Source organism: Melospiza melodia, chromosome 4 (genome assembly GCF_035770615.1).
Source record: "Melospiza melodia melodia isolate bMelMel2 chromosome 4, bMelMel2.pri, whole genome shotgun sequence".
In the NCBI taxonomy this organism is placed as follows: Eukaryota; Metazoa; Chordata; class Aves; order Passeriformes; family Passerellidae; genus Melospiza; species Melospiza melodia.
In genome coordinates, this window is record NC_086197.1 from 70,834,101 (window position 1) to 70,860,707 (window position 26,607).

The following is a 26,607-nucleotide window of genomic DNA, read 5'->3' on the forward strand; positions in this document are numbered from 1 at the left end:
TAATTGTCCTCAGGTAGGGGAGGCTGAATGGCACCCTTTGAATCACAGAGTTTCACGTCTCTGGCAAATGGAAAAGCAGACATCAATAGATGATGAATATAGTGAGAATTGTATTCTAATTGGAAATAAGATGTATATTACCTTGTACTGGATCAAATAACATGAAGGATTAAAATGGCTGTGCTGAATAATTGAGATCCCAGTTGTATAATTTTTCCTATCATTTTAAAGTTATGCCACGGAACCAGAAATATTCCACTAATAAAAAAGGTTGCTCATAAAAAGGAAAAATATCAAACAGCCATCAATGAATAGGAACATTAGAGAGAGAAGAAGAATTTTCCCACTCCTCACCCCTTCTGTATATCCAAGTGCTACTTTATAAGCTTTGATTCTTTATAAAATTATAAACACAGAGAAATTCCTGAGAGCAGTTAGTGTACTCATGTCAGACATATGGTGATGCTGAAAATTTCTCTTAATTTTCCACCCATGCATTCGAGCTGCTGTGCAATTAGAAAGAAGTGGCAATACTTGATCACAGTAACAGCTGCATCCAGTCGTAACCTAGCGATTCAAAGCAGGAATATTCACCAGGTTTAAGACAACTCCATCTGAAAAATCACTTTCTAAATCTAGGCATGAATAAACAGATTCCTTTCTACTGGGACTGTTTGTCCCCAGTGCCACACAAAGCAAGGAGCTGTAACCACAGGCACATTCGAAGCCTCTGTGTCATATTACTAGTAGCCTGAAATTCAGACTACAGCTCTTTGAAAAGATAGTATTTTTCCAGAAATGTTTATTTTACATTTAGAGCTGTTATTGTTATTTCTTCTCAGTGGTGTAGAAGTCCAGTTGGAAGAGTTTTCTTTCCTCTGCATTGAAGTTGAAAATTCCTGGAAAGCCATGACAATATTCAGCATTCATGATTACACAGACAGACATATTTCATGAAAATTGCATAGGCTTTTAATACAGGATTATGAATGAGCTCTAATGTTGAAATTATATTAGATTGGATTTCAGACCGTATTTAACATATTTCCATACAGCAACCTTGAGATGTCTTTTCAATAACAGTGATTATTACAGGCAGGCTGTTTTTTAAGAAAACATTAGTTCAAGGTGGACAGGTCTTCCTGAAAAATGTTCTACATCTTTATGGCTGATGTTTTAGTTGTTTTGAATTAACTTTTTTCACAGCCAGAATGAAACGTTTCACCATATAATTCTTCATGCATGTCTTCAAACAAACTTGGAGCCTTTGCTGTGAATTTTCGAAGCTGTAATACAATCTCAGGCATGAAAACTCTTTGTGAGCTGAAGGTGAGCATTTTGCCCCCAGTTATCTGGTTTCTCTCAAAATATAAATATTCTTAGGTAACATCTGTCTCTTTAAAAATACTGGTTGCCCAATGTGATTTGAAGGCATCTCTAAGTACCAACCTGTGAACAATCCCAGGCTTACTCTTTTGCAGGTTTCCAACAGCTGACTGCCCAGCCCACAGACCTTGATAAGGACAAGCTGCTTGATCTTATCTCTATATCATGACAAACACATTGAAATTATGCATTGGCCAGGAGGCATTTGGAAAGCAGAAGTCAGTGACTCATTGGGATCTGCCTGTATGAGCAATTTCTCAACTTGCCCTCATAGCACGGATCCCTGGACCAGTGGCTCAGCTCTGCCATTTGGCCCATTACTCCTTCCTTACAGAGTTCATACTTCTTCTTCTGTCTGGAACAGCAGTAGTTTTAAATGTAGTTAATTTGAAGATATCTGCTATATTATGCTCAAGGTAACTGGGTGTGCCTCTCATGGTTCATGTAGCTGTCTCCTGGGGTTGCAGCACTTGCCTCTCCAAATTTCACTCGCTGCCATAAAGAGCACATGGACTATTGTGGTACACTGATCTTGCCTGCTATTTGTGTCTCTTCCACACTGGTGTCAATCTAACCTAAAGCTGCAGAAAATGCTTAGATTTTACCAGTGTGAGGCACTGAAAGACCTTCCTTCAATCATTAGCAAGTCTGATAGCTCTCATTAGTCTGCTTTAGTCACTGGAGAAAAGAGATGTGTATTTCGTACACTGGTGGCATAAACACTTCCCTCACTTTTATACTGCTGGAAGAAATGTGTATTTTCAGGGCTAAAACAGTAATCCATTCACAGTGCATTTCTGAAACCAACCCTATTCTATTCATCTCACTTAAACGGTCAAAACTGTGAAACTGGATGCCCCAGGTTCTACTCCTAACACCTAATAGAGATTCTTTGAAGGGATGTTTTGAAGACATTTGAAATAGGAAGCCCTGTGCCCTATTCTCACTGCTGTTGTGAAACTCTAGGTGAGTCCACACAGATGTGGATTTTTATTGCAGTTTAACATTTCTAAATACCATGCTGGTTAAGAATAGGCTGAATCCTCTAAAATATACTTTTATTTTTTACCCTCTAACTTGACCGATGGAATGTATCAACTAATTAAAAATCAACAGGAAACAAATGTCTTCACAGAGGTAGTTATCTGTGGCAATTGTGGTTTGTGGCATAAAAGCTAGGATGGAAAAAACTCCACATTCAGAAAGACACATGCATTTTTAAACAGTATATATGAACTCATGCATGGCCACCCAGCGAGGGATGGAAATGCCTGAGAGAGATGCTTCCTCCAGAGCAGATTTGATAAGGTATAGGAGACCATGCCTTCTCAGTCAAGCTGCCCACAGATATGACAATTCCTGCACTCTGAGACAAAGCAGGCTTGGCCAGTCAGCAAGGAGGAGCAAAGCTCTGCATCCTGCTTGGTCAGCCTCAGCCCTGCAATGCCATTCACAAGGGATGCAAAACTGTATCTAAAAGTGCCTCCATTTGTACTAATAGCAGCAACCTATCACAATTTTTTTTCTTGCCACCCAATATCAACTTATCAAAGAATAATTTAATCTTTTTTTTCTACTGGTGACTGAGAAGAAAATCTGACTTTTAGAAATCTCCATACCCTGAATAGTTTAATCAACTGAATGATGAAATAAAATACTCAAAGGAAAGTGGAAAACCTACCATCTCACTTCACATCTGGGTGTAGGAAAAATGCTGCTCCACTATGACCAAAATGCTTTTAGATAAAACCTACTACTGGGCATTGTCTCAACCTTTCAAGAAATCACTTTCCACTGTGAACACAGTCAACACAAAATATTTAATCCTCTCATCTGAGACTCTTCCACATGCTTTGAGGTACTTGAGTTCACAAGTGAGAATACCAAATATCATCCCTGCTGCATATGCATCAGTCAGCTCTTGGACACTCTCCCTTGATGTCATGGTGTCAGTAAGGATGAGTGAAGCTGCCCTTTGCCCAGGCTTCTGTTTGATTTAAAATACCAGATTTGGTTGTTGCTAAAAGCACCTCCCACCATGGATGTCCTTGTTTTCCAAAGTAAACAGTCTCTGGCGTCTTGTGACCTGAACAGCCCCAAGTGTCTGACCTTGCAAAACAAAACAATATTTTATTTGAAAAGAAAAATCTGCAGCTTAAATTATTTGAGGCACTGCTTTCCTTCCTCAGCAGGATGCTGGAATGTCCAGGCTGTGGTAGGAGCTGCTTATACGCCACAGACATACACAGGAACATATTTGCCCTCCAATGATATATTAGGCAACGGTTTTGAGTTGGCAGGCTACTAAAAGCCCTAGCCAAACAAAGATAAAATTGTAATTTATCAACAGAGAATGCTGAATTCATGGTCACTGGTGACTGCTGGGACTGGTGGTAGCCCACAGAGCTGAAGCTGACAACATAAAGACAACAAACTGCAGATACTGTTTGGACTTTTCTCAGCTTTGAGGGGAAAATAAGCTCTTTTTTTCCCCTAGAAATTGTTGAAACTGGGAACAAGATAAAATCACCTTTCTCCAAATCCAGTACGACATGGCTCAAGCAGCTAAAGTGTATGAAAATACTGTGATTGCAACTATCTTCTGCAGCATGTCAAAGAAGGCATGAAAACAGAGCAGTGGTGGGTGCATGCAGAGAGGCAGCCGGGGCACTGGCTCACTGAGGAGTCAGCAGTGCAGGCTTTTGTGGTACAGACATCTCTCAGGAGAATATGGTCCACAGCTTTTAGGACTTATATTCTCTGAACTAGTTATTTCAGGGAGTAGGATTTTCCAAAGGCCTTGTCTTCCTGTCAAAGATTTTAAGGATTCTTGAAAATATTTTATCTCAAGTATGTTGAGACACCTTTCCCAGTAGTTTTTTCCATCACTTCAGATTATAGGAACTTTGTTTCACTAAAGTAAGTGATGCTAGACACACACCAGAATGAGGTTAAGAATTAGAACCAATTTTTACAGGGTTTCACAAGTCTGTGTTATTTTGATTGTCTTGAGTTAAATGTGATCTTAAATGGTTGAAATTTCCATTTCCATCATGGAAATCCATGCAGTTTTGGGTGAATCAGAGGTGCAAACAGCATGGGGCAAAATCCAAGTTCCTCTTTCCCTTTCCCCACCCTCCATGTACCCTTCCATCTCCTGACTGATCTCTAGATGGAAACCAACTGTTCTTAGAGCAAGGAATTCAATCTTCTCACCAGTTGTAGCATCATTGCCAGCCACAGTGATTTCTGTGAACTGGTCCCAGCACTAACTAATTTCACAAAAAAAAAAATCAGTGAACAGCTAAGAAATCACCAGGGATGCTGGCTGTTACAGACCTAGGGCAAATGTGGAGTTCTGGAGGTGAAAGGATCTCTACACCATTACTGACCTTTGAAATTTCCCAGTCCCAGAGGTGTACTTTCATGGGAAGAAAAAGCTGTTTCAGATCACACCAGATATTTTCTGCACTGCCCAGCAGTTAAACCTGAGGATGTTCTCCAGATGTTTGTGTTTCTACGAAACATACAAAAATAAAGTTGTAAACTGGACAAGACAATACTCGAAATGTAAGAACAAGGGCTTTAGGGCAGCCTGGAAAAACATGAACATTAACCAGCCCACACATAAAATCAACTTGTCCTCTTTAAGAGGCCAACAAAGATGTATTTTAATTGCTTTTCTAAGCAATTAAAATTTGCTTTAAAATTTGCTTTAAAATTAAAATGCTTTTCTAAGCTTTGCCCAGCAGGTGGGCACATACAGCTTGTCATGGTTCTTATATTGCCAACAGGCAATTGTTTGTATTTTGAGGAACAGATACTCCTTTCACTTGGGCATACAAGAAGTGAGAGGTACAAGGTCTAGGCCAAGATGAAGCAACTGTTTAGACAGTTTTTATTCCACAGTGAAAAGAAAATAATAATGTACCATTGTCTGGAAAACTACAAAGAGCAAAAATTGAACGTGCACTGGCTTAGATATCTACAGAGTGAAATGTTTTAACTGTTTGCAAGCTGTCTAACAAAGGTAAAACAGGACTTTGAAAATGGAAGTCTGTTGTCTTTTCTTTTCTGGAACTGTTTGTCTCTTCTGCTGGCTATATTGGCTAAGCAAAATGTCCAAGCAGACGGGCTACAAGTCCTAGGAGGTCTTTGGGGAAGACTTCTGTATTTTTCCTGCTTAATTTAGGCTGCTCAAGTGGGTCCTGATCCCAAAAATATTTGGACATAATGGACACCTTTTTGTTTAGTGCACTTAATACTACTCTGGTAGCTTGTGTATAGGGACTTCAGAGTGTCACCTGCCTACACTGCTTGGGGTTTGGCTATTCCAGTGATTTCACTGGGGCATGCTTGCAAGTATTACCTCACCTTTGTGGTTTTTTAAGTGACTGTAAAAGGAAGACAGCTGTTGGTTGCTGTCATGGCTTTGATCTGAAAAGCCCGGTCAGGCCCTGTGGTGCATGACTTCTCTTTACCACAAAGTGGGAGCAAGCCACACTGGAATGCAGGTCTTCACATATACAGGGTTAAACATTTTTGCAGGTTTATTGTAGGACCTGTAGGTGGCCTCATTTTAATAGTCAATAAAATAAGAAGTATTAGTCCAGTTCCCCAGCATGCTAAGCAACATTTTGTCATACTGAACTTGGAAGCTGACAAATTTGCTTCTGGTGCCATTCAATACTCTGCCATTCATTCTATAAAAGAGTGGGTATATTTATAAAATCATTGATTGCAATGCAGAAAGTGCACACATTAGTTTTGTTTTCATCCTTATTTCCCATTCCCTCCCAGACCATGGGTAAAGGACAAGAGGACTGCTGGCTATGCAGTGACATTAGCACAGACATTTTGTAACAGAATGAACAGTAAGAAAAAATGAACACGTATCCCAGATTCTGTCAGTGAAGGTCTAACACAAATTTGATTGGGTAAATGGACTACAAAACAAGGTTAACTGAAATAAGACTGAACTATTCAGTACAATTAAATACCAACATTCACATCCACACTTGGCATCATGTTTGTGACAATGTATTCTTTGCTGCCACCCCAACAGAAACCCTGACTTATGATGCTGTCCTAATTTTGTGCTGTAGTCACTGTGGTAAGGCCTCAGTTTTGAGTACTTCATAAAGACACACTGGGGTTTTGTTTTAGTGAATGAGACCTCATAGAGCTTGTGAAAAAGGCCTACAATTCAAGTGCCTTTTATATGTGGAAGGCATAAAGCCACAGCAACAAGAGAATCTCAAAGCAGATGGTTTTAACTGGCCGTGTGTAGCTGATCCTGCCACAACCGTTTCTCCTACCCTGTGTCTGGGGCACCCTGGGGAACACCAGGAGCAGCTAGGAGAGTATCTCTTACTAGAAATTTCTCTGGTTTTGAAGTGGTGGTGTACACATGTGTGTTAAGAAAAACTGCATGCCATGCACAGCAAGACACAGCCTGCCTTGAGCTAGACTGGAGCACAGAGCCATGCCCCATGTCTGCTGCCAGGGCAGCACCAGCAAAAGCATGAATGCCTCTGAAGATGTGCCTCAGCACAGCACCTCTGGGTGCTGACAGACTGGCCAGGTTGTGCTGGGAGCACAGGGCAAAGCCAGCATGGGGCATCCAGCTCTGCCCCTCCTTTTAGTGGGTACAAGTTAGTACCTCATTTAAGACATATCAAACTACTACAGTTTTGAGAGGGAAGTACAGTGGATGGGTGGGACACAGAGTCCAAAGGGATTAATTTCTGGACTAAGAGAGATCATTCTAAACTTGTAAACAGGTGTGCAGTGTGTCATCTAGGCACTGAAAATGTTTGAGAACAAGTAGCAAGGGATTTAATTTCAATGTAACTCTCTGGTTCCCACAAACATACACATGGAAGCTAGCTTAAACACAGCCTGCAACTCACACCTATCTTTTAAAACCCGCTGCAGGGCTGATTTACCAAGTGGCAATAACCTGCTGCCTGTGCAGTAGTACTCCAAACCTTGGAGGTGAAAATTTGGCAGAAAGCAACTTGCCAGCTACATTTCCCCATTACTGCAGATGGAGCCTGGGCACTGCACGGCTCCTATGACATCCTTGCCTGAAACTTACCACATCCCACACAGAATCCTTTGGAAGAGACTGGAACTTCTGCTGAGTTTGAGCCTTTCTCTATACATTTCCTTGCTCTGCTGAGGCCCAGGTGTTTGTGATAGTCTCTTGAAAGTTGGTAGGTGCAAGGATACCTGGTACCCTGCAGTGCTGTGTCCCTGCCAGAAACCTGCAGGAGATAAGGCACTGTATGTGTAATATTCACAGTAAGTTAGGGGATAGCAAAGTAAAAGCAGTTCCCTAAGACATCCTGCAGTGAAGGATGCAGAAATGTGACATAAAACCAGATAAATAAGGAAGCAAAACAGAATTATTTATAAAGAAATTTATTTTATATTTGTGTACAGCAAATATATGAAAACAAATTTGATTTGAAAAATGTATATTTGATTTCTTAAAAGTATTGAACCCTCTTATGGAAAGGTTTTAGTTATTATAAAGGTACAGAAGGCTAAAATTATACTCAAATAATATAGGTGTGTGTACGTATATATATATAAAAAACATGTGCAATTTTATATATATATATATAGTATATATAAATAACATGTGACTTACATGATTTTAAGGTATCTTATTTAAACATCATATTTAAAATAGAGATATTAGAAAATATAGTTTGCTATTTCTACACAGTTTGCATTCAGTTTTTATAAGCATCTAGAGTGCAAAATTTAAACATACAGAAATATTCTATTATCCTGTACATTGTGCTCAGCTCCCACGTTTCCTCTGTCATGATCATCACCAGACTGAACCAAATTTGGAGGGTTCTATACTAGCCCTTCCTAGCATCTTCTAGGAGCAATAAAAGGAAATCTGTCTTACCTTGCACTGCACTGTGGTATAGCTTGTGCACAAGAACAATGCATTTCCTATATTAAATGATCTAACTCCCAGAGATCACATGCACCTCACCATATTGATTCATTTCAATGCATTCCATATCCTGCAAAAATAAATCTCCTGTAGGACAGCATACATTACTGTGTTCTGAAGCTTAAGTACTATATTTCTTTAACATAAGGCAGGAATATACTGAAATTTGATAATACTTAAATCGAACAGCAATCTGGAATTAAACCACATTTATGTACCACATTTTTATAGATGCTGCCTTTTTAATATTTTTTCATGTCTTTCTAATGTTGCTTTGAAAAAAAGGCAATTATGACCATTCCATATGCTTTCAGTAGCTATATTTTAACTGAAGGGTGTTTGAACTTCAGATAACATGTTTATTATCACTGACATAAAAACCTCAATCCTGCTTCCATAAAAATCAGTGGTTGCTTTGTTCCTACTAAAAATAAAATTGGATCCAAACATGTTAGTCACAAAGTTTGCTAGTAGAAGTAAATACCGTGTTCATTAAGTCTCTCAGTGTTTAAAGGCAAAGTGGTAGCAAATACTGTGTATTATAGCTTAAACAACAGTATTATGCACAATTCTAAGTGTTATTCAAAAAAATCGAAAAGCAGCTGTGAACATGATCTCATGGGACGGTGAATTTTGCTACATGAAAATTTCTGGAACTGTGACAGACTTTTTTCTAATTAATTTCTTACACCAACACTGTCACTCATGCCGCTACATTGCCATTGCACAAATTAAAGACTGATCTTGTACGCAGTATGCATCCAGACCAGCTAATCTTTAAAACTGGATACGTCAGGAGGGTCTCCCTCTTTCTACTGCATTCATTCCTAAACTTCTCTCTAGCAGAAACTGTCATGTTTCTGAATCCTTGTAGCAACTGACAAGATAAAGAGCCTAGTGTCATCCTTCATCTACTTCACATTGCAAGTTTATCTCTGCACTTGCCCATATAATTACCCCCTGCAGATTTCAACTTTAATTCAGATTTGCGTTACGCTTGTTGAATAGGCCTCACAAACAAAGCCTCATTAGTAGCCTGCAAAAGTGAGCCTTACTAGGTAAAACCTTGATTTAAATTACCAAACAAAGGGGAAACACAGATGCTGAGACAATGTTTACATCCTCTCAACCACACCCTTGAAATTTTGGCAGCAAATTAGCCAAAGGATGCTTTTAACATCTCATCCATCTCTTTCAGTTGGGAAGGAACAGCCATAACTACAAGTTTTTGCAAGGTGCGGCTGGCTGATGCTGGGAGATGGTTGGATACGTATGACCAAAGGCTGCATGCCTCACAAGTCAGAACAAAGCAAAGATGTGCTAGGAATTCAGGATTTTCTTATGCTCAGAAGTTTCCTATAGACTGGAGATAAACACAAGTCCCATTTGTCACACAAAAAGGAATAGTGTGTAAACCTAGAGTAACACAGTATTAAGAAGAAACTAATAACTAATGATGTCAAAGCCTCTCAATTTAAAGATTCCCCAAAGCAATCTCAAAGAAAAGAAGAAAAAAGAAAACCTGCGGACTCAGTCAATACATTTTTCAATCCAATTATACAGTAAATGCACTGGCAGGAAAGGCCTCAGTTCTGAAAAGGTGAGAAAGAAGAATGATGGTGCAAAATGCTTTCATACATTTGAACATTCTTAGGATATAAGAGAGCAGGCAACTTGAAAACTAGAAAACATTCCTTGTAAGCTGTGTGGGATCCACGCAGTTTTCTGCAGGCTTTGCTTCATCCTACAGCTCAGCTTTGCCTGTTGGGGCAGGACTGGCATTAACGCTGCCTTCTCCAGCGTTGTTCTTGTCTGCTGGCTTGAAAGATAATGAAGCAGAGTTTGTGCAGTACCGTTTGCCAGTTGGGCGAGGTCCGTCATCAAAAATGTGCCCCAGGTGAGCCCCACACTGAAACAAAACACAATAGAGTATCAGTGTGTCTGTGCCGCTCGCTCGGTGCCATCGCTGCGCTGTCAAACAATGACTGGCAGCTGCTGCCAAGGAAGCCACTGGTGCCTACATCACCCTTTCAAGTGGGATTTACAATCTACATTTATTTGCAGGAGTGATCCAGGAAGATGATCTTCTGAGATACCACAGGCACCAAAGACTCCAAGCCCAAATTTCCAGGGTGTTTCCTGTCACCTACGCTTGGTTGGACCACCATCTCTGAGGTGTTTCTATAATGATTTCATGGCAGGAGCACAGCTAAAAACATGGTGGTGAGGACAGCACTGCCCATGCTTCACTTACTGCTGTAAGGATATCTGTGTAAGAAAGGGACAGCCTCAGCTTTGGCCTCTCCTCAGCCTGCAACCATCTGCTACACCCCTTGGTAAAAAAAATTAAACCCTTTGGTGACCCTGGCAAGGACCTAAACCACTAAAGATATTCTTTGGAGTGTGCTCTCACATTTCTTTTTTTTCCCCTTTCTATAGTCTGGCATCCTTCTGAGCATCAAAGTCCTTCTGGGTGTACTTCTCGACCCTGGAGGGGATGGAGCCCAACCCACTCATCTCATAATAATTTCTCTAGTACATACAAGACAGGGACAGGTGACTGAAAAAGACCTGTAGTGCAGATATGTAATTTTTTAACCAATAATTTCTGTCTGGGAGAAATTATAAATGATACTGAATTTTGTTTTTTGTAAGGAATAAGAAAGTTCAAATGGTCTGCTGCCCCTTTTGCTCTGTATGAATCAGACCCAAATACTTGCAGTGCTATTCAGGGTGAGCACTACTGATCTTGTCTGTAAGAAAGGTAACAGTCTTTTGCTTTACAAGGACTGTTTTACAAATACAGTATTTTGAGGAAGCTAACCCTGCTGATCCTTATTCAAAAATTAAGATTACTATCACTGCACATTGTGCCTGACAATTTATCTGAATAAGAACTTCTTGTAATTAGTCACTTGAATTCCACAAGTTCATTTTTACAGTCTGCCGCGAGAAACAAAAAACTAAAACCTTGCACTGGAGAAATATTTATCTTGAACAGGAAAGTCATGCTGCTTTACCAAAGAGCCTTGGCCTTTCAAGTCAATAGCAGATCTCAGTGAGAGGTGGAATGATGTAATTGAGATCACAGACCTGCTCATGGGCTCACAGTCAGACAGCAAAAATTAAAGACTGCAAATTATTCTTAAAATTTAATTAATTCATAGTATTCCAAATACATAGAGGCAATAGTGACTATTCCAAACTCTGAATGAATTAGTGATGGCAAATCTCTACCCTGCAGTTAATGTGTTGCTAATGTTCTCCTGCTGTTATGGCCTTTAATTCACCAAAGCAGCAGGAAATGTGTCTGTAGTAGCACGTAGTCTCGCCTCCAGGTTAAACTTTCTGAATAGACTGAAAGGCTGGGGGAGACTCTCACACCAGCTAGGTGGGACAGAAACTCTGCTCATTTAATGACAGCTGAAACAATAATCTTCACTGACTTCAGGAGCAGGGCAGGTAGACATGTGAAGCTTCAGTGCTCCCACCTGTTGGTTTCACCCATGCAAACACATCCCACATCCCACAGCAGGCTCCCTGCACCTCAAAAAGTGTCACTGAGACAGCCATGGCAGTCCAGCAAAGATCCCAATAACAACCAAGGGCTTCCAGCCTGTGGTATCAGCAGAACACACTCCCACAGGCAATGGAAAATGGCATGCATGACTGGGTTAAGCAGCAGTTGCTCAGCTTTTTAAGGAAGGAAGATAAAACAAGGGAAGTAAGTAAAAGGAAGTTGAATGGGACCTAGAGAAAACTAAGCTTCAAGTTTTCTTCCTGAAAGACTGCTGTCTTGCCATCCTTTCCTCCATTTTCCACTGCTTATCCTTTTTATAATTTTCCTTTACATTGAAGGCCTTTTTTATGTTAGCATGTGCAAAAAATCGGAGCTGTTTCTGAACGTGGGGCATCTAACAATGAAGCATTTCACCTGACTATAAGCATACCTTTGGGGGGAAAAAGAATTAAGTGTCCCAGGGAGAGTATTTTTCTCAATGCTCAGCATCCTAATTAAATCATCTCATCTCAACTAAGAGTGCTTCAAAACCTCCTGGCTGGAAGTGTTAAACAGATCTTTTCCAGACTAACATTTAACAAAAGATAAATCATTCCCTCTCTACTGGACAGCAACAGAACAAGAGAAACTGCAGAGAGAAATGGTCTATAGAAGTAATATATTCACACACAGACTACCAAGACAATCTATCAAAAAGGTTTTCCTCACAAAACCTGTGAAGCTGTATGAGAGTCCAAGGCAGTCTCATTACACCTTTTTGTGATGGCAGAATCACTCCAGGATTGAATTACTGCAAAATTTGTTACCTTTTGAGATTACCCCTCACCAAAAATTTATGTGGCGATTCTCTGTATAGAGGACTCTATAACTCATCTGCCCTAAACAGAAATGTATTTCAGTCCTTTGTATCACAGTATAAGAAACCTGGCACTCAGTTGAGAGTACAAGGATGAATTGACTTTACTGTCCCTCCCCACACATAATAGGTGCTGATCATTTTTCTAGGACATATGTACATGCCTGCAGAGCCTCTGGAAAAAAAATAATTATCTGTTGCAGCCTTGCACATAAATACATTGGGCAGAATGAACTGGTACAGTGAAATGGTTAAAGCATTCCAAGTATGTGCTTGGGAGCAGGAAAGGGAGGGGGTCACTGCTAACTGTCAGTATGCTTGGATCTCCTAAGCCTCCTGGTTCTAATATACTGCTGGGAGGCACGGAAAGCAGCTTGCAGTCAGCTGCTGCAGCAGAGAGTCCAAGCTATTGGTGTGCAAACACTACTCTTGTGACTACGGAATTTTATTGATTTGCACAGGAAAAATAGTAGGTAGGGAGACCACAGGGAAAGGGATGCTTGAACAGGACAGAGGAAAAAAAGAGATGCAGCCAGTTTTACACTATTCCTCAACTGCATTTGTTTTAACTTCTACCTGTCACTAATCACTGACCTTTTAAATACACCCAGGGTGTGTTCCAAAAACAGTGAAAGTTATTTCTAGGATAATCCCACGGATGTATTTGATTAATATTACAGTGATTTTCCCCCTGTGTTTGCTTTCTATAGTTCTTCTATAGTGAAGAACATTAAAAAATATTTCTTTTATTCTCTCAGACAGGCGGGAAGGACTTTCAAAGAAAAATCAACCACTTTTTCATCTGCAAAGGATTAAATGGAATTATTGCCCCAGGAAGCTGGAATAGCTGGTAGGAAGTCACTATTGGATTATATAGCAAATATGACCTTGGTCATATTTTTTTCTTCAAATTCAGATTTTAGTTTTGCTTTGATTTTATGGTATCTGCATGTGACTGCTGCTAATATTGCTGGTCTCAGGTCTTTTAACACTACTTTGCTTGGTAACAGGTAAATGACGTTCCCATATTCCTTGGCTGACCACAGGCTTCCTTGGGCTTCTCCAGGAGCTCTGGCCATCTCCTGAAGTGTGTCAAGCAAGTTGGCAATAAGCAGATTTTAGCACTGTTCAGGCCTACTAAGCAGAGCTAAAGAGACTGGACTGCATTTTTGATTATGCCAGTAACCACTGCTGAAGCATGAGCTTCCCAATCTGCAGTCTCATGGCTACCTTGCTATTGAATTTAGGGAAGTGGATATTCCCACAAAATGTTGAATGGATCTTCTACAGCATATCATCCATGCAAAAACTTCAGAACTTCATAGTATACATGACAAACTAGCAGACACCCTAATATGGTCATTAACATACTGGGCCAAATGCTCTATGCAGACTGAAGTTAATGGATACTCTTGATAAGTTTCTCCACTCACTCCGAGCCTTATATAATGAGGTCTGACTGACTAATAAGAATGCATATTGTCAGGGATAAAATCACTTACCCCCACAACAATGCTGGAAGAAGAGCAAATTATCACTGCCCAAATAAAGCTGCTCCTTCTCTCAGGAGGAGTTTGAGAATGTGTAGCTAGAGGGCTGCAAGCTGCTGGCTACAGCTGCTGAACACCAATGCAGCAGCTTCTCCCTTTGCTAGGTAATGACTGTGCCTTTCCCTTCACAGAAAGGAGGGCAGCACAAAGGATGAGCGAAAGTAGAACAAGACGGATTAACGGAAAATTTGGGCATGTTTTGAATGACTACTGACTTCATTATTACAGCAGATGGGATTATTTGAGGCAGCCATTAGGACTGTGCTGGGAATGAGTGCTGGGAGCAAGTTAGCATGGATGCACAGTAATGTAGAGTGATGGAATCAGCACATAGACAGTCGCTCCACTGCTTTCAACTTCTCTCAACTGCTCACATGTGGAGTCATTTGGACAGGCACAGGCTCAGGAGCTCCTTTGAAGGGACCCTCTTCAGGAAGACTATTTTTGCACACTCAGCACCGAGTCCAACCATTTACATCGGCTCTGGTAAATCTCACATGAGACAACAATGTGCATTCCAACGATCCCTTTGTGCCTTCAGCTCATTCCACCCAGCTTTTTTGCCTATGACCCATTGTGCTCTCTCACAATTATTACTATTTAATAGAACTGAAAGGTTTGCAAATCTCAAGGAAAGTACAGCACACTGTAATGGTTTTTGCAGCCTTTGCTATTGGAATGGTCTGAATGTGCTATAAGCTAACCTGACTGCAGGATATCTCAATCCGATGCATCCCATAGGAGAAATCATCGTTGAAAGCAATTGCATCAGGACTGATCACATCATAAAAGGAAGGCCAACCTGGAAAAGAGGAACAAGGTAGGTAAAAAAAGGGGGTGTCTTTGTGGCAGATAGCATTGCAAAAAACAGGACAGAACTACACTTTGAAAAATGTTTATCTGATTCGAGAGCATGGAAATAATGAAATGGAGATTTTTTTTTAATCCTAAATCACTTAGGTACTTTGGAAAACTTCCCCCCCAACCAGGTACAGTTGTTTACAGGAAAGGACTAAGCTTTCCCTAGCTGCCCAACCTCCATCTCCACAGGGATTCCTGCCCTCCACCACAAGCAGTCATAGCAGTTTAGCTTGGGGATAAAGGCCCCAGGTAAGGCAATTCAGCTTTTACCATGCGTTAAAAAAAAACCCAGAAATTCCACCCTGAATATAAACAGCAAGGCTTTATGGAAGAGAAATGCTTTTGCTTTTGCAATATAATGATACTTAAAAAATTAATTGGGAAATTGCAGTTTAGAGCCCCAAAACATGCCTTAATCTTTGCCTTCCCCAAGGCAAACCCAAAAGGATGTGTTCAGGCACTGAACCATCACACATTAGAGGTAGTGAGATGATTATTATTGTATAGTCTCATGTCAAAACAGTAATGAGTGCTTCAGATCAGACATGGACAGGTGGAACCATAACTATGCCCGTGTTAGACACTAGTGGAGGATCTGCATGTGGTCTGCATCCAGGATGAAACAACTGCACTCACTAATGTACATGTTCAAAGCAGCTGATAGCTGAGCACTGAGCTGCATGACCTGACACCAGATGATGATATGTGTACCTGACCTACCAGTAATGGCCACTTACCAAAATAATGACCTTCCACTTTTTAACTATTCCACACAAAATCTCCCCCTCTCCACAACACAGGCAGTGGTGACCCAGAAGACACACATTACATAGTAACTTCTCAGCACTCCTCAAAAGCCATCATAATGCTCCATTTCCTGAAGCAGGATTCCCACATCAGCAACTGACAGGCCATAAGGTCATGTCAGCATCTACCAGTGCCTATCTGAAATCTCACCAGCTATCTGTCCTTCTCATTCAGTCTCTTGCCAAATATAACATGAACAGGCAGCTCTTACTGTCTCCCTGTATTAACCATATGCTCAAGAATAAAGAATTTCCTCGTTTCTCGTCCTAGTATTTGTTGAGCATTTGCTACTGATGATTTCATAAAATGACTTGCAATAAGCTATTAAGAAACATAGCAGTAGCTGTGAATCACTGCATGCAGATGAATGAAGGGTATATACAGCTTTCCATAAGACAAGTGAGTAAAATTTTCTGTAAGTAAGTAAAAGGAGAGTGGAAACTATCAACTTTTCCGAATGCAGGTAGAGAAAATGTGTAAACTGGAAAAAGACCCATATGTCTTCAGTTGTATCCTGGATTATTAAATATAGAAGAAGATTTATTAGGATGTAAGCATAACAAGGATATTTTTTTTAACAAATAAATGCTCAGAAATGTGTTTTTCTTGCTTTTCAGAACACACATACAGTAGCATTTCTAAGCTACCTGAAGGCATTGCAAGTCATAAGCCCTATGCTCACAAGGTGCCTCCTACCACCACAATTGTTTCCACCCCAGAACTTCCTACAGAAACAAGAGTCATTGCCCTCTCTCCAATGATTACAAATGGAAGAGCTACAGACAGCAGGCAGACTGAGGAGCAAACACCCTGAACAGGGAAAATATCCCACAAAACAGGAACTCAAAACAGTGCAGCAATGCTAACTGTAAAAAAACAATTTATAAATCCTTCCCCTCATGCAAAATGTTGCTGTCAAACAACTACCTTCACAAACAGAAAAGGAGTAAACACATGACAAGTTTAGTAAAAGGGGTTATCCTGTTGACAGAAAAATTGATGTTTCCTAATTGGTGGCTCCTTTCCAACACCATTTCTCATCTTCTTAGCTGGGCCTCTGTCTAATGAAAATTGAGCTAGTCAGAATATTTTAAATGAAGTCTTATTTGTTTGTTTGTTTGTTAATTTAATAATTTTGCAAAGCAAACATTGCAGTTTGCCCTTGTGTGATGGCAGAGGAATTTCAGAGAGAGCTCTTTGGAACAACCACCTGATCATGAGAAAGCCTTTAGAGAAGGCAAACTTCAGGGCTGCAGAAATTCTCAAAGGAAACCATGCCTCCTTCATTATAGCAATGAGGGGGAAGCTTCAAAGACTGCAACACAGAGATTGAAGCAATCTGTGTCTTGCTGAGAAAATTATCTTGTGAGAAGAGTTTGGAGGAGATGTGTTTATGTCAGCTTTGACATTAAGAAAGACCATCCAGCCTTCTTTCTCTGGACTTCTCCTTTTGGTCTTCCCATTCACCAGAGAAAAATTATTTCCTTTGGATGCACTCCATACACTTCTACAATTGAAGTAATCTGAAACCTATATAAACAGGCAAGCTTCTCCTAAAGTAGTCTTTGTACCCAACTGGAGTGACTTCAGATTAGACTGTCAGTTCATGCTACATGTGACACATGTTCCAAAGGCTCCACCACTGCCACATATGGTCCCCAAGAGAGGGACTAGGAAACAGATCTCCACAGTGTGTATTTTTAACTCCCTGCCAAACTGTCTCTTCTCGAGTTACATGGCAGGCCAGGCACAGCACTCCCAGGACCAACCACTAACTCTGTGAGGGTTAACTGAAAACTGAGCAAACCTTGAAACAGACAATGTCCTGAAGGGCACAGTGACACACACTGTCATTCTGCTGACCTTGAGAGGAAGATGAATGAATTGCTCATTGAGTTGATGAGCCAGACTGACCAGAAAATCAATCCCCTTTTGCAGTCTCATTTCCTCTCCTGAGGTAGAGTGGAAAACCCATCTGATAGCTTGCTAAGCCTTCTTGAACCATTTTGTCTGCTTCAAAAGCTGCCAGGAACAAGCTGTAACAGCAGTAGCCTGCTTGCCTGCACATCAGGCCCCTCCCAGTGGTGTAGAAAGCCAGCCTTAAAGCTTCTGTCTATACAAGAAGTAAATGGCCCAGCAGTGGCCTCCACTTTGCAGGCCCCAGGCCACTTCACCTGTCTCCCTGGCTTCAGCCCCTCCATCCTGCCCTCCTGCCTCCTTCCTGCCCTAAGGCTGCAAAATGGTTAGCTACCTTTACATTTTAGGCTGCTTTAAGCCATCCATGAAATCTTCAGCTCACCTTTAAGGCTATCTGGCTACTTGTTAAGGGCATGCTCCTGTAGGGATAGGGGTGAAGATGACAATTTTGGATCTCCTGTGCTTCTGCTAAGCGGAGAGAAACAGTAACCCTTATGACAGCAGAGGCTGAGCACTGGTGGAGACCCTTTGCAAGTCCTGGTTCCAAGACTCAACCCTCCTCGGATGATGGCCCTCTGTCAAGTCTAGCCCATATGTGATGGGCAGCAGGAGCCAGGCCATCCTTTTGAAGGGTGGTTAAACATACCAGCTAGGAAGAAACAGCCTCTGCAGGAAAGGGCCAAAGGGTAATTGCAAGAGAGAAGATGAGGATGGGAGGAGTTTACCAGATGAATGAACAACTTCAAATGATATTCACACTTTTGTGTGTGTGAACAGCAACTAAGATTTGTGAATACATTTATCCTTGAATGCAAAGTTTAGTTTGAGGGGCAGTATGACACAGCAATTGCCAGCAATTTTATTGCATTATAGACATTTTAAATGGGTTCATTCTTAAATTCACAGACAGTTTGCACCACACTGGCAATATAAACAGGATTTAAAATAGGAGTCTGTCGTGTTTGAGTTCACTCCAACAACTCTTTTGCATGGGAGTCAGGCCACTATGTCCTAAGGGCCAGTTTCTGGTAAGTTAATAAGCAAGCCACAAGCGATGAGTAGTTTTTCAAATATACAGCAATTATCATTTCTTAGATCTAAAATATGCTTAATAAAGCCATGAAACTTTCTTCTGTCAAGTATTTAAGTGAAAAGCATGTGTAAACTGAACATTACTGACGGATCTTTTCCGCTCCATCCTGCATGAGTAACAGAGAGGATCTTATGCTGCTGGGAGTCACACATAGAGTCATGTCCTATTCTTTCTCTTTTGAGGACAGTCCCCAAATATTTTGTAAAAGCTGTGTAGCATTTCTAAAATTCACTCTACATGCCCTCACCAAAACTGAATCTTTTGTGTTTTATAATGCTTTCCCTATTCTGGAAAAGAGGAGACAGTGGTTTATGCCTCTTTGTCAAAGAATGCTTTCTTGCCTGGTACTGCCCTGGGCAGCAACACAGGACAGGGAGGAACAGAAACATTGAGTCTGGTAACCAATGCTGGATGCTGCTTTTGCCACTCTGGGCAGAGGACTTAAATCATTTAGAAGAGGCCATCTTCTTTCTCACTTCAGACCTCCTATTCCAGGTACCTGACTGAGTCTGTATTTCTAATGTGCTAGTCACGGTGGGCACCTATACAGGCAGCAGGCACAAGGTGGGTACCAGGACAACACAGCTGCAAGCACACAGCAGTGTGTCCCAGAGAGCTGACAAACTGAACAGTCAAACTGAGATGCTAAAGTAGCTATAGTGCCAGAGGAAGGCAGCAAACACAAATAGTGTGCCCATCGTCCAGCCCCCATTTTGCATTCCTGATACAAATATGAAACCCCAGCAGGAGTAGATTGTTTCTTTCACATTAATCCAGGAAGCTCCAAAGACCCTTATTTTGTGGGCTACTCCAGGATTCTTTCTTGGGGCAATTCTAACCTCATGCAAAAAAAAAAAAAAAAAAAAGACATTTTGTTCTCATAAACTTTTGGAAAGTTACCTGCTGATTGACTGATTGATCAATTTTAGAAGCATCTCAAACCTCTATCCAGTATTGCAAGTTTGCACACATTTTACTCTAGTTAGATCTCCAACATCCTAGTAGATGGATGCAAGCACTTAGACATCTAACCGTTAGAACTGTGCCTCTATAATTATTTGCAGAAGCAAAATGGCAGGTTGCTTTTGAAAATCAGCCCCACTAGGCTATTTTTCCCCCTCTCCTTAACTAATACTCCTTTTGACATTTTTTTGAACAGCACAACTGCAATCCTAAAGCATGTAATACTCTGACATAATTCCCATCTCATACACCTGCCGATTGGAGAGTTCCAGTTTCTCAGTAACTGTGATGTCTGTGGTTGTTTTTCATTTTAGATCCCTAGGAGATTAAATCCAACCTGCATTTTATCATTCTTTGCTGTAATTATTCCAAGCATTTACTTCAGTGAGTTATTTACAGATGGAGAAGTAGGGGGAGATGGAAGATGTTAGAACTACCAAATGGCACCAGATGTAAAAGAGGACCTCGACCTGAAAAATACCTTGTTTCTCTGATGTGCTGTATTTTTAGAATTCTGATTCCCTTTTAACCTAATGTGGATTAATGAAAACCCAAAGGCTTTTTAAGGTACAGTCTCATCATTTATCTTCACTGAGAAACCATGTCTGTGTAAAAACATAAAGTGTATTAGGATTAAAAAAAAGTAATAAAGCTTCTGCTTTGAAACTGCTGTAAAGCTGAAGGGCTTTCACTTTCTCCTTTCTCAAAGGTTTATTGAAACAGAATCTGAACGACATAGGCATCCACAGCTGTAACTTCTCACATAAAAGTTTAATGTAGAACTACAAAGTGACATGTTGCTATTATGTAGGATGCCTGTACAGATATAGGGGTTTTTTTTTTTGGCTAGCACAGAACATCCTGGGTTATTTTTCTTAATATCTCCATGATGATGAATGAATAATGAATATTCTTACTCACAATTATTTTACTGTGAGGTAACACTTCTTACTGTGGAGGTTCATGTAATTTATCTAAATGTAGGTAGAAACAGAATCAGGCACTGAAACATCCTTGTTCACCAGCAAACAGCTTTACATTAGATATGTATTCCAATGGGAAAAAAAATGGCCGTTCCTTTCTAGCACCATCAGATACAAGAAGGACAACACAGAACTGCTTTTCAACAGACCACACCGAAAAAGCATCAGAGTGGTAGCTAGATAGGGGTTGAAGGGAACAACACAAAGACAAAATGAAACTTAATTTTGGAAGAAAAAGTAAAGATAGAGCTTCTCTCTAATATTACCTGTCTCTAACAGCAAAACTGGGCTATTGCAGCAGGCAAATACTGTGCAGCCAGAACAATGTGGGAAGGGAATTTTTCAAAACAACTGAACTTCTAATAGCAGCTTTTATGAGACAATTGCCATCTGTTTTTTCCTTTATGTTTCTCACTCGGGAAATAAAAAAAAGTGAAAGCCATGAATAAAGGTGGTATTTGTTTTCTTCCTTTACAGCACTCTGAGCATCCAAACAACTTACCATGAAACAGCATATGCAATCCAGATTTATTTCCTTGTTAGTGGGAGGAGGTTATATTTGTTTAAAATGATTGTTAAGGGAGATCTGAAACTTAGCGTCTACAATTTCATTTGACATCTGAATTTTTCAGAACAAGAGTGTCCCTGATGTCTCTTGAGCAATAAAAGCATGGGGCCTACTCTCTTTAGCAATTAATAACTCTATCACAATACTGCTCTTGCCCTAGCTGCTTCCTTTGTGCTTTCACTGTGGTCTAAAATACTGATTAATACAAGCTGGTTCCTTTAGAGTCTTCCTCTGTGATATTCAACATCTTGAATGTACAAGCCACTGCTAAAATCTCCAGGTAGGCAGGAGCTAGGATCTTCCTCATGTCTTCTTACAAAGATTGAGTTACTAATGGTTTCTTTCTTGGTTCAGGTTCAAAAAACTACTGAACCTAACTCACTTCCTCCCAAAGGACAGGTTTCTCCCCTCATCTGAATAGTGTCTCTTGTTACTTTAAATCATGGCTAATGTTTTTAAAAATATATCTTACACATAAGTCAGCTGTAGATCTTCAGCATCAAAGGAGCCAAACAGAACTGTGTGAAGCAGTGTAACCTTAAGCTATAATTTTAAAATGCCATCATGAAATCTCTCAAATAGTTTTTAAAATTTACTGTTGACCTAATAACCTCAGTCCAAAGCATTCAACTTCAAATAGTTGTTTTTGTTTTCCCTCCAAAAGCAGTATTGGTAAAACAAATATATATACTGCAAAATACCTTTAAATTTGTATATCAATGAGTTATCTGTGCAACTCACTTAAATTGCTAAAGTTTTCATAAAAGATTAGTAAATCAGGATAGCAGTAGAGCTGGCAGGCTTTAGATGGAAGTGATTTGATAAAATTGGAATTCTAATGCAATATGTTCACAGAGAAAGTTAAAAAAACCAAGCAAATGCAACCTTGTAATAATCAACATCTGGCACTGAAATGAACAGCAGTCACAGATGAAATACATATTTGAAAAATTTGTCATGGTGTCTTTCAAGTAATGAACATCCACAAATTGTTTGTTGAAATATTTTCCTTTTAGTACTGTTATGCATGTCTGGGAAATAAAGTTTGTAAAGAACAGCCAAAACTCAGCTGCATGCTTAAAACTGAAACCACAGAGGTTACTGAATTAATTTTAATACCAAAAAACCCAAAGCCTGTACTGTCTTCCTTTTGCAGCTATATTCCTTCTATGAGCCTCCTTCACTAATGCCTCTAGTATTGAATGCTCTAGCAGACAAGACAGGACAGCTGGACAAACACATTCTCATCTCAACTGTAAAGTTATAATTTTCTCTTCCCACTAGTTTTCCCTTGAAACAAGGGAAAGTGTTACTACACTGATTAAAACAAACAACCCCCCCGCAAACAACAATAAAAAAGACAAACGTTCCCTTTCTTCCATTTCCTTTATTAAAGGAGATGTCTAGGTGAGGCAACTTGGTCACAAACTAAAAACGGACATCATTTTCTCGGCCATGAAGGAAAACTTTTGTCAGGATTGGGGCAAAAACCGGAGGCAGTTAGATGATGGCAATGTCTGATATCAAAGGTTGACAGAATAGAGCATTGAAAGCAGAGTGAAGACAGAGCTTCAAACCACCAGGTCTCTAAGGGCCATTTGGCCACATGACAAGACTCTGCAGGAGGAGAATATGGAGAGGTGGAGCACAGCTCCTTCTCATGCCACTGTGGAGAACAAAACCCTCCTCTTTGCCTAATATTACAGTTTATCCACAAAGCTAGTCCTTAAGATTGATAAATTTCTAGACCATGATTTTTATCACACTGCAGGAACATTTCACCATGAACTACACACTCATCAAGCCCTGCAAGGAACCATGGCCTTGAAGCCATGCTTCTCATGGGGTGTGCAAAATCTACTCTCTGCAGTTTTCTGCAGACTTCTGAGGAGACTTCTGTCTCCCTAGGCCTCAGGGTAACTTTACAATTCCCTCTGAGTATTGCAGAGACTTTGTCTCTGCAACGTACAGTTCAACACTCTGCCACATGCATAAAAAAATGCAAAAGCCACAGGCACTACATAAAATCATAAAAGAAGAAAAAAGAAGTATTGCAGGGTTAGATTGTCTGGAGCTGCTGTTGGTTTGGAGGGAGATTTAAATATTTTTAACAACCTCTTATGCAAACTAAAAGAGGTAGGTAGAAACGCATCCTAGAAAATAAAGACATTTCTTCACAGAAAATGCTGGCAAAAACAACATACATGTGCACATATACTCACACATGCTCCTTTTAAGTTTTCTGCAGAAAACTTTGTACTTTGAAAAAAAACCCTGTAAGCATTGAAATGGAAAAGTTAAGATTTCTGATTGTAATGTTCACCTTTTGTTTTCTAGGACAGTTTCTAGGGCAAAGCATGCCCTTTCTCCTAAACACTACATTTTCTTTCAACGTTTTAAAAGGAAATAATTTCACAGCCATATAATATCATCAGTAACACAGTCCATGGAAAGAAACAGCAAAGCAGTTAAGACCAATCTCATGAGGAGCTGCTCTCCTTTAATGCTTTGCTGGGGGAAGTCCAGCCTGCCTCCAGAATATCCCAAAGACTGAGAAAGCATTAACATGAATATGGCTGCTGTATAGGTCAGCTCAGCACAGGTCTCTTATTCTCCTCTGTGCCTGTACTATTCCTTTCATGACTACATCTTTTATGTCTTCTTTTCCTTCTCCATTAGTGTTCTATTACATTTTGTACTCAAATAAATAATTCAAACAAAACATAAGTACCATAGGCAAAGTCAAGACATGAAAACAACTTCCAAGGTAAGCTATGAACATATGTAATTAGGCACAGTGCAAATGTTCACAGCGGAAGTCAATTATACTCACTACATGTTTTCGCACACAAATAATACTGGTTTATAAACATGCAACTCACTTCAGGGTCTTGTTTTCTTTTACGATACTCTAGGTAAAGAAATATGTACAAAGGAGTAATTTGCTGGGAAAACAAACCTGCTGCAATGAACAAGAGGAGAAATAAAAGAGAGTAGCAGCAAAAGGAAACGGGCCCCTATACAGAAGAAAACTGGAGAGGCAAGATCCTAAGGAGTGGACATAGTGCCTCTCATCGAGGCATTCAAGCAACTCAAGGAAAACTCTGTACTCATGCGGATTTGCCTCTATTACATGCTGCTTCCCTCAACGTCAGGCCAACTGTAGTAGCTTGCTATCCACAACATCAGCTATGGACGCTCTTTGGATACTCCTTTCTCTAACGTTGATTAGTATTTGTGTTTCTCTGGGCTTCCTCCTCTGGGCCATCCTGATGTGCCAGTGCCACCGCTCCGCAGGGGCCATCGCCCAGGCCGCGTACCCCTCCCCGCCGGTGCCCGTGCCCGCTGCTCCGTCCCGCTGCCGCCGGAAGGGCACCGGCGCTGGGGCAGGCACGGAGGGGCACAGGCTCCGGCCCGGCCCGGGGCTGCGGGAGGCGGCCGTCCCCGGCCCGCCCGGCCGCTCCTCAGAGGCGGCCGCCGCCTCCAGGCACGGTGAGCCCGGGAGGCTCGGCACAGCGCATGGCCTTGTTCTTGTCTCCACCTGCTGATCCCATAAGCGAATGTACTCGAGGGAAAGCAGCCTCACGGCTAGACAGACTGGCAGACACGGGTCGGTGGTCATACAGCCGTGTTTCAGGGCTGTTCCCGCGCAGTCACCGTGACCCGGGAGAGGAGGCAGGACACCGACACCGCAAAGGGGTGACCCGGTTTCTTTCCACTTTCCCTGTCAGACTTTGGAGGACAGGCAGGGTGCCATTCCGCCGTCCGTTCCCTCCTCGCCAGAGCCATTTTCAGGTTCGGCCGAGCCCCGCTGACCCGGGGCACGGGAGGGCCGGCGTTCCGCCGAGAGGGCGGCCAAGGCAAGAGAAACCCAAGTGCAGGCAGCCGAGCTGCCACTGCTAACGCTCGGTAAATTTCTGGAGCTCATGTGTCAAAAAGCATCACCTTCAGTTCGCTGAACCCTTCAAAAGAAGCACACACCAAGGCTCCAGCCTAACCTAGCTCTCACCCTCCTCAGAAAGGACGAAAAAAAAGACAGGGAAGGGATATACAAAGGCATTTCTCATCAGCTGCTAAATGGCCCGATATAGCCGGAACCTCCGCTTCTCTGCTTTACAGCAAGAGAGTGATGAAAACCCGATGGGACAGCGTGCAGGCTGCACTTTGAGCCACCGGGTGCATTTTTGGAATTGGACAAATATTCTGAAGTGGACACCTGGGAAGGGCATGGGCAGCAAGGGGAAATACTGTCAGGAAAGGAAGAGTTTAAAACTACTAAGAAAATTTTAAAACTACTACTACAATTTTAAGAGGTGAAGTGCTGGTACAGATCAGTTTTCCTGAAAAACAGGAGCCGAGCTCAGAACTGGCTCCTGATCTGCTGTTTTGAAGACCTCAAAAGCAGAGCAATTTAGGCAGCAACTTCTTCAAGGAGTCCGGGTAAAACTACAAGGACATAAAATTCCAGTCAGACACAGGAAATTCTTGGGGCAATTCAAGAATTTTATGAGTCAAAAGATAAAAATCCCTCTGAATACCTAAATAAACTAATCTAATGAAGTAGTCACCAGGAAAGGAGTGTGGTGAATCTGCATGTCAGGAAGGACAAATTTAAACAAACAGGAAATTGAATAACCTGAAGCTGTTTTCATTTTTACTCCCGGTTCCCTGCCTCTATTTGTTTTTAAGGTGCAAACCGAGTTGATGGCTGCAGAAGCTGAGGGGACTTTTTCATTTTAGAGGAAGTGTCAATTTAAAAGAAATTAATTACCTGGCTTCCTTTTGAAAAGGTGGTAAGTTGTTTATTTGTGATTCATTATTTACACTATTGTAGACCCTTCAGGGCCAAGTGCAATTGGCCACTAACCACTGCAAAGGAATGAAGGGAAAATCATTGATGTAAAGTTCATAACTGAGCATTTTGCTTTTTTCCTGTCAAGCAGAAGTGAAGTTAAATACTTCCTATCAGATATTTTACCTATGCTAGTGACTGGAGGGTTCATTCCAAAATGGATAGCTGCATCTGGTCCAGGTTCATATTGAGGTGCATACTTAGATTTTGACATAGAAAAGTTGACAGAGAGGTTTCCAGAGAGATCCTCATGCCTACAAGGGTCTAAACTT

General features: G+C 41.0%; 1 protein-coding gene and 1 long non-coding RNA gene across 4 annotated transcripts in view; both read right to left on the reverse strand.

Annotated features, from left to right (window-relative positions):
• Nucleotides 1-446: 446 nt before the first annotated feature.
• LOC134418085 (uncharacterized) lies at nucleotides 447-7,636 on the reverse strand. Its single transcript, XR_010027684.1, has 3 exons — nucleotides 7,487-7,636; nucleotides 4,779-4,903; nucleotides 447-567 (listed from the first exon to the last, which is right to left on the reverse strand). It is a non-coding gene; the product is annotated as an uncharacterized LOC134418085 (long non-coding RNA).
• Nucleotides 7,637-7,796: 160 nt separating this feature from the next.
• MSRB3 (methionine sulfoxide reductase B3) overlaps nucleotides 7,797-26,607 on the reverse strand; it is an 81,561-nt gene continuing 62,750 nt past the window's right edge. For all 3 annotated transcript variants that reach the window (XM_063155131.1, XM_063155132.1, XM_063155133.1), the window contains 2 exons: nucleotides 14,996-15,093; nucleotides 7,797-10,274 (listed from right to left, as the gene is read on the reverse strand). In XM_063155131.1, coding sequence (XP_063011201.1) covers nucleotides 10,110-10,274; nucleotides 14,996-15,093 — 263 coding nt within the window. In that variant the 3' untranslated portion in view covers nucleotides 7,797-10,109. The remainder of the gene's footprint in view (nucleotides 10,275-14,995; nucleotides 15,094-26,607) is intronic.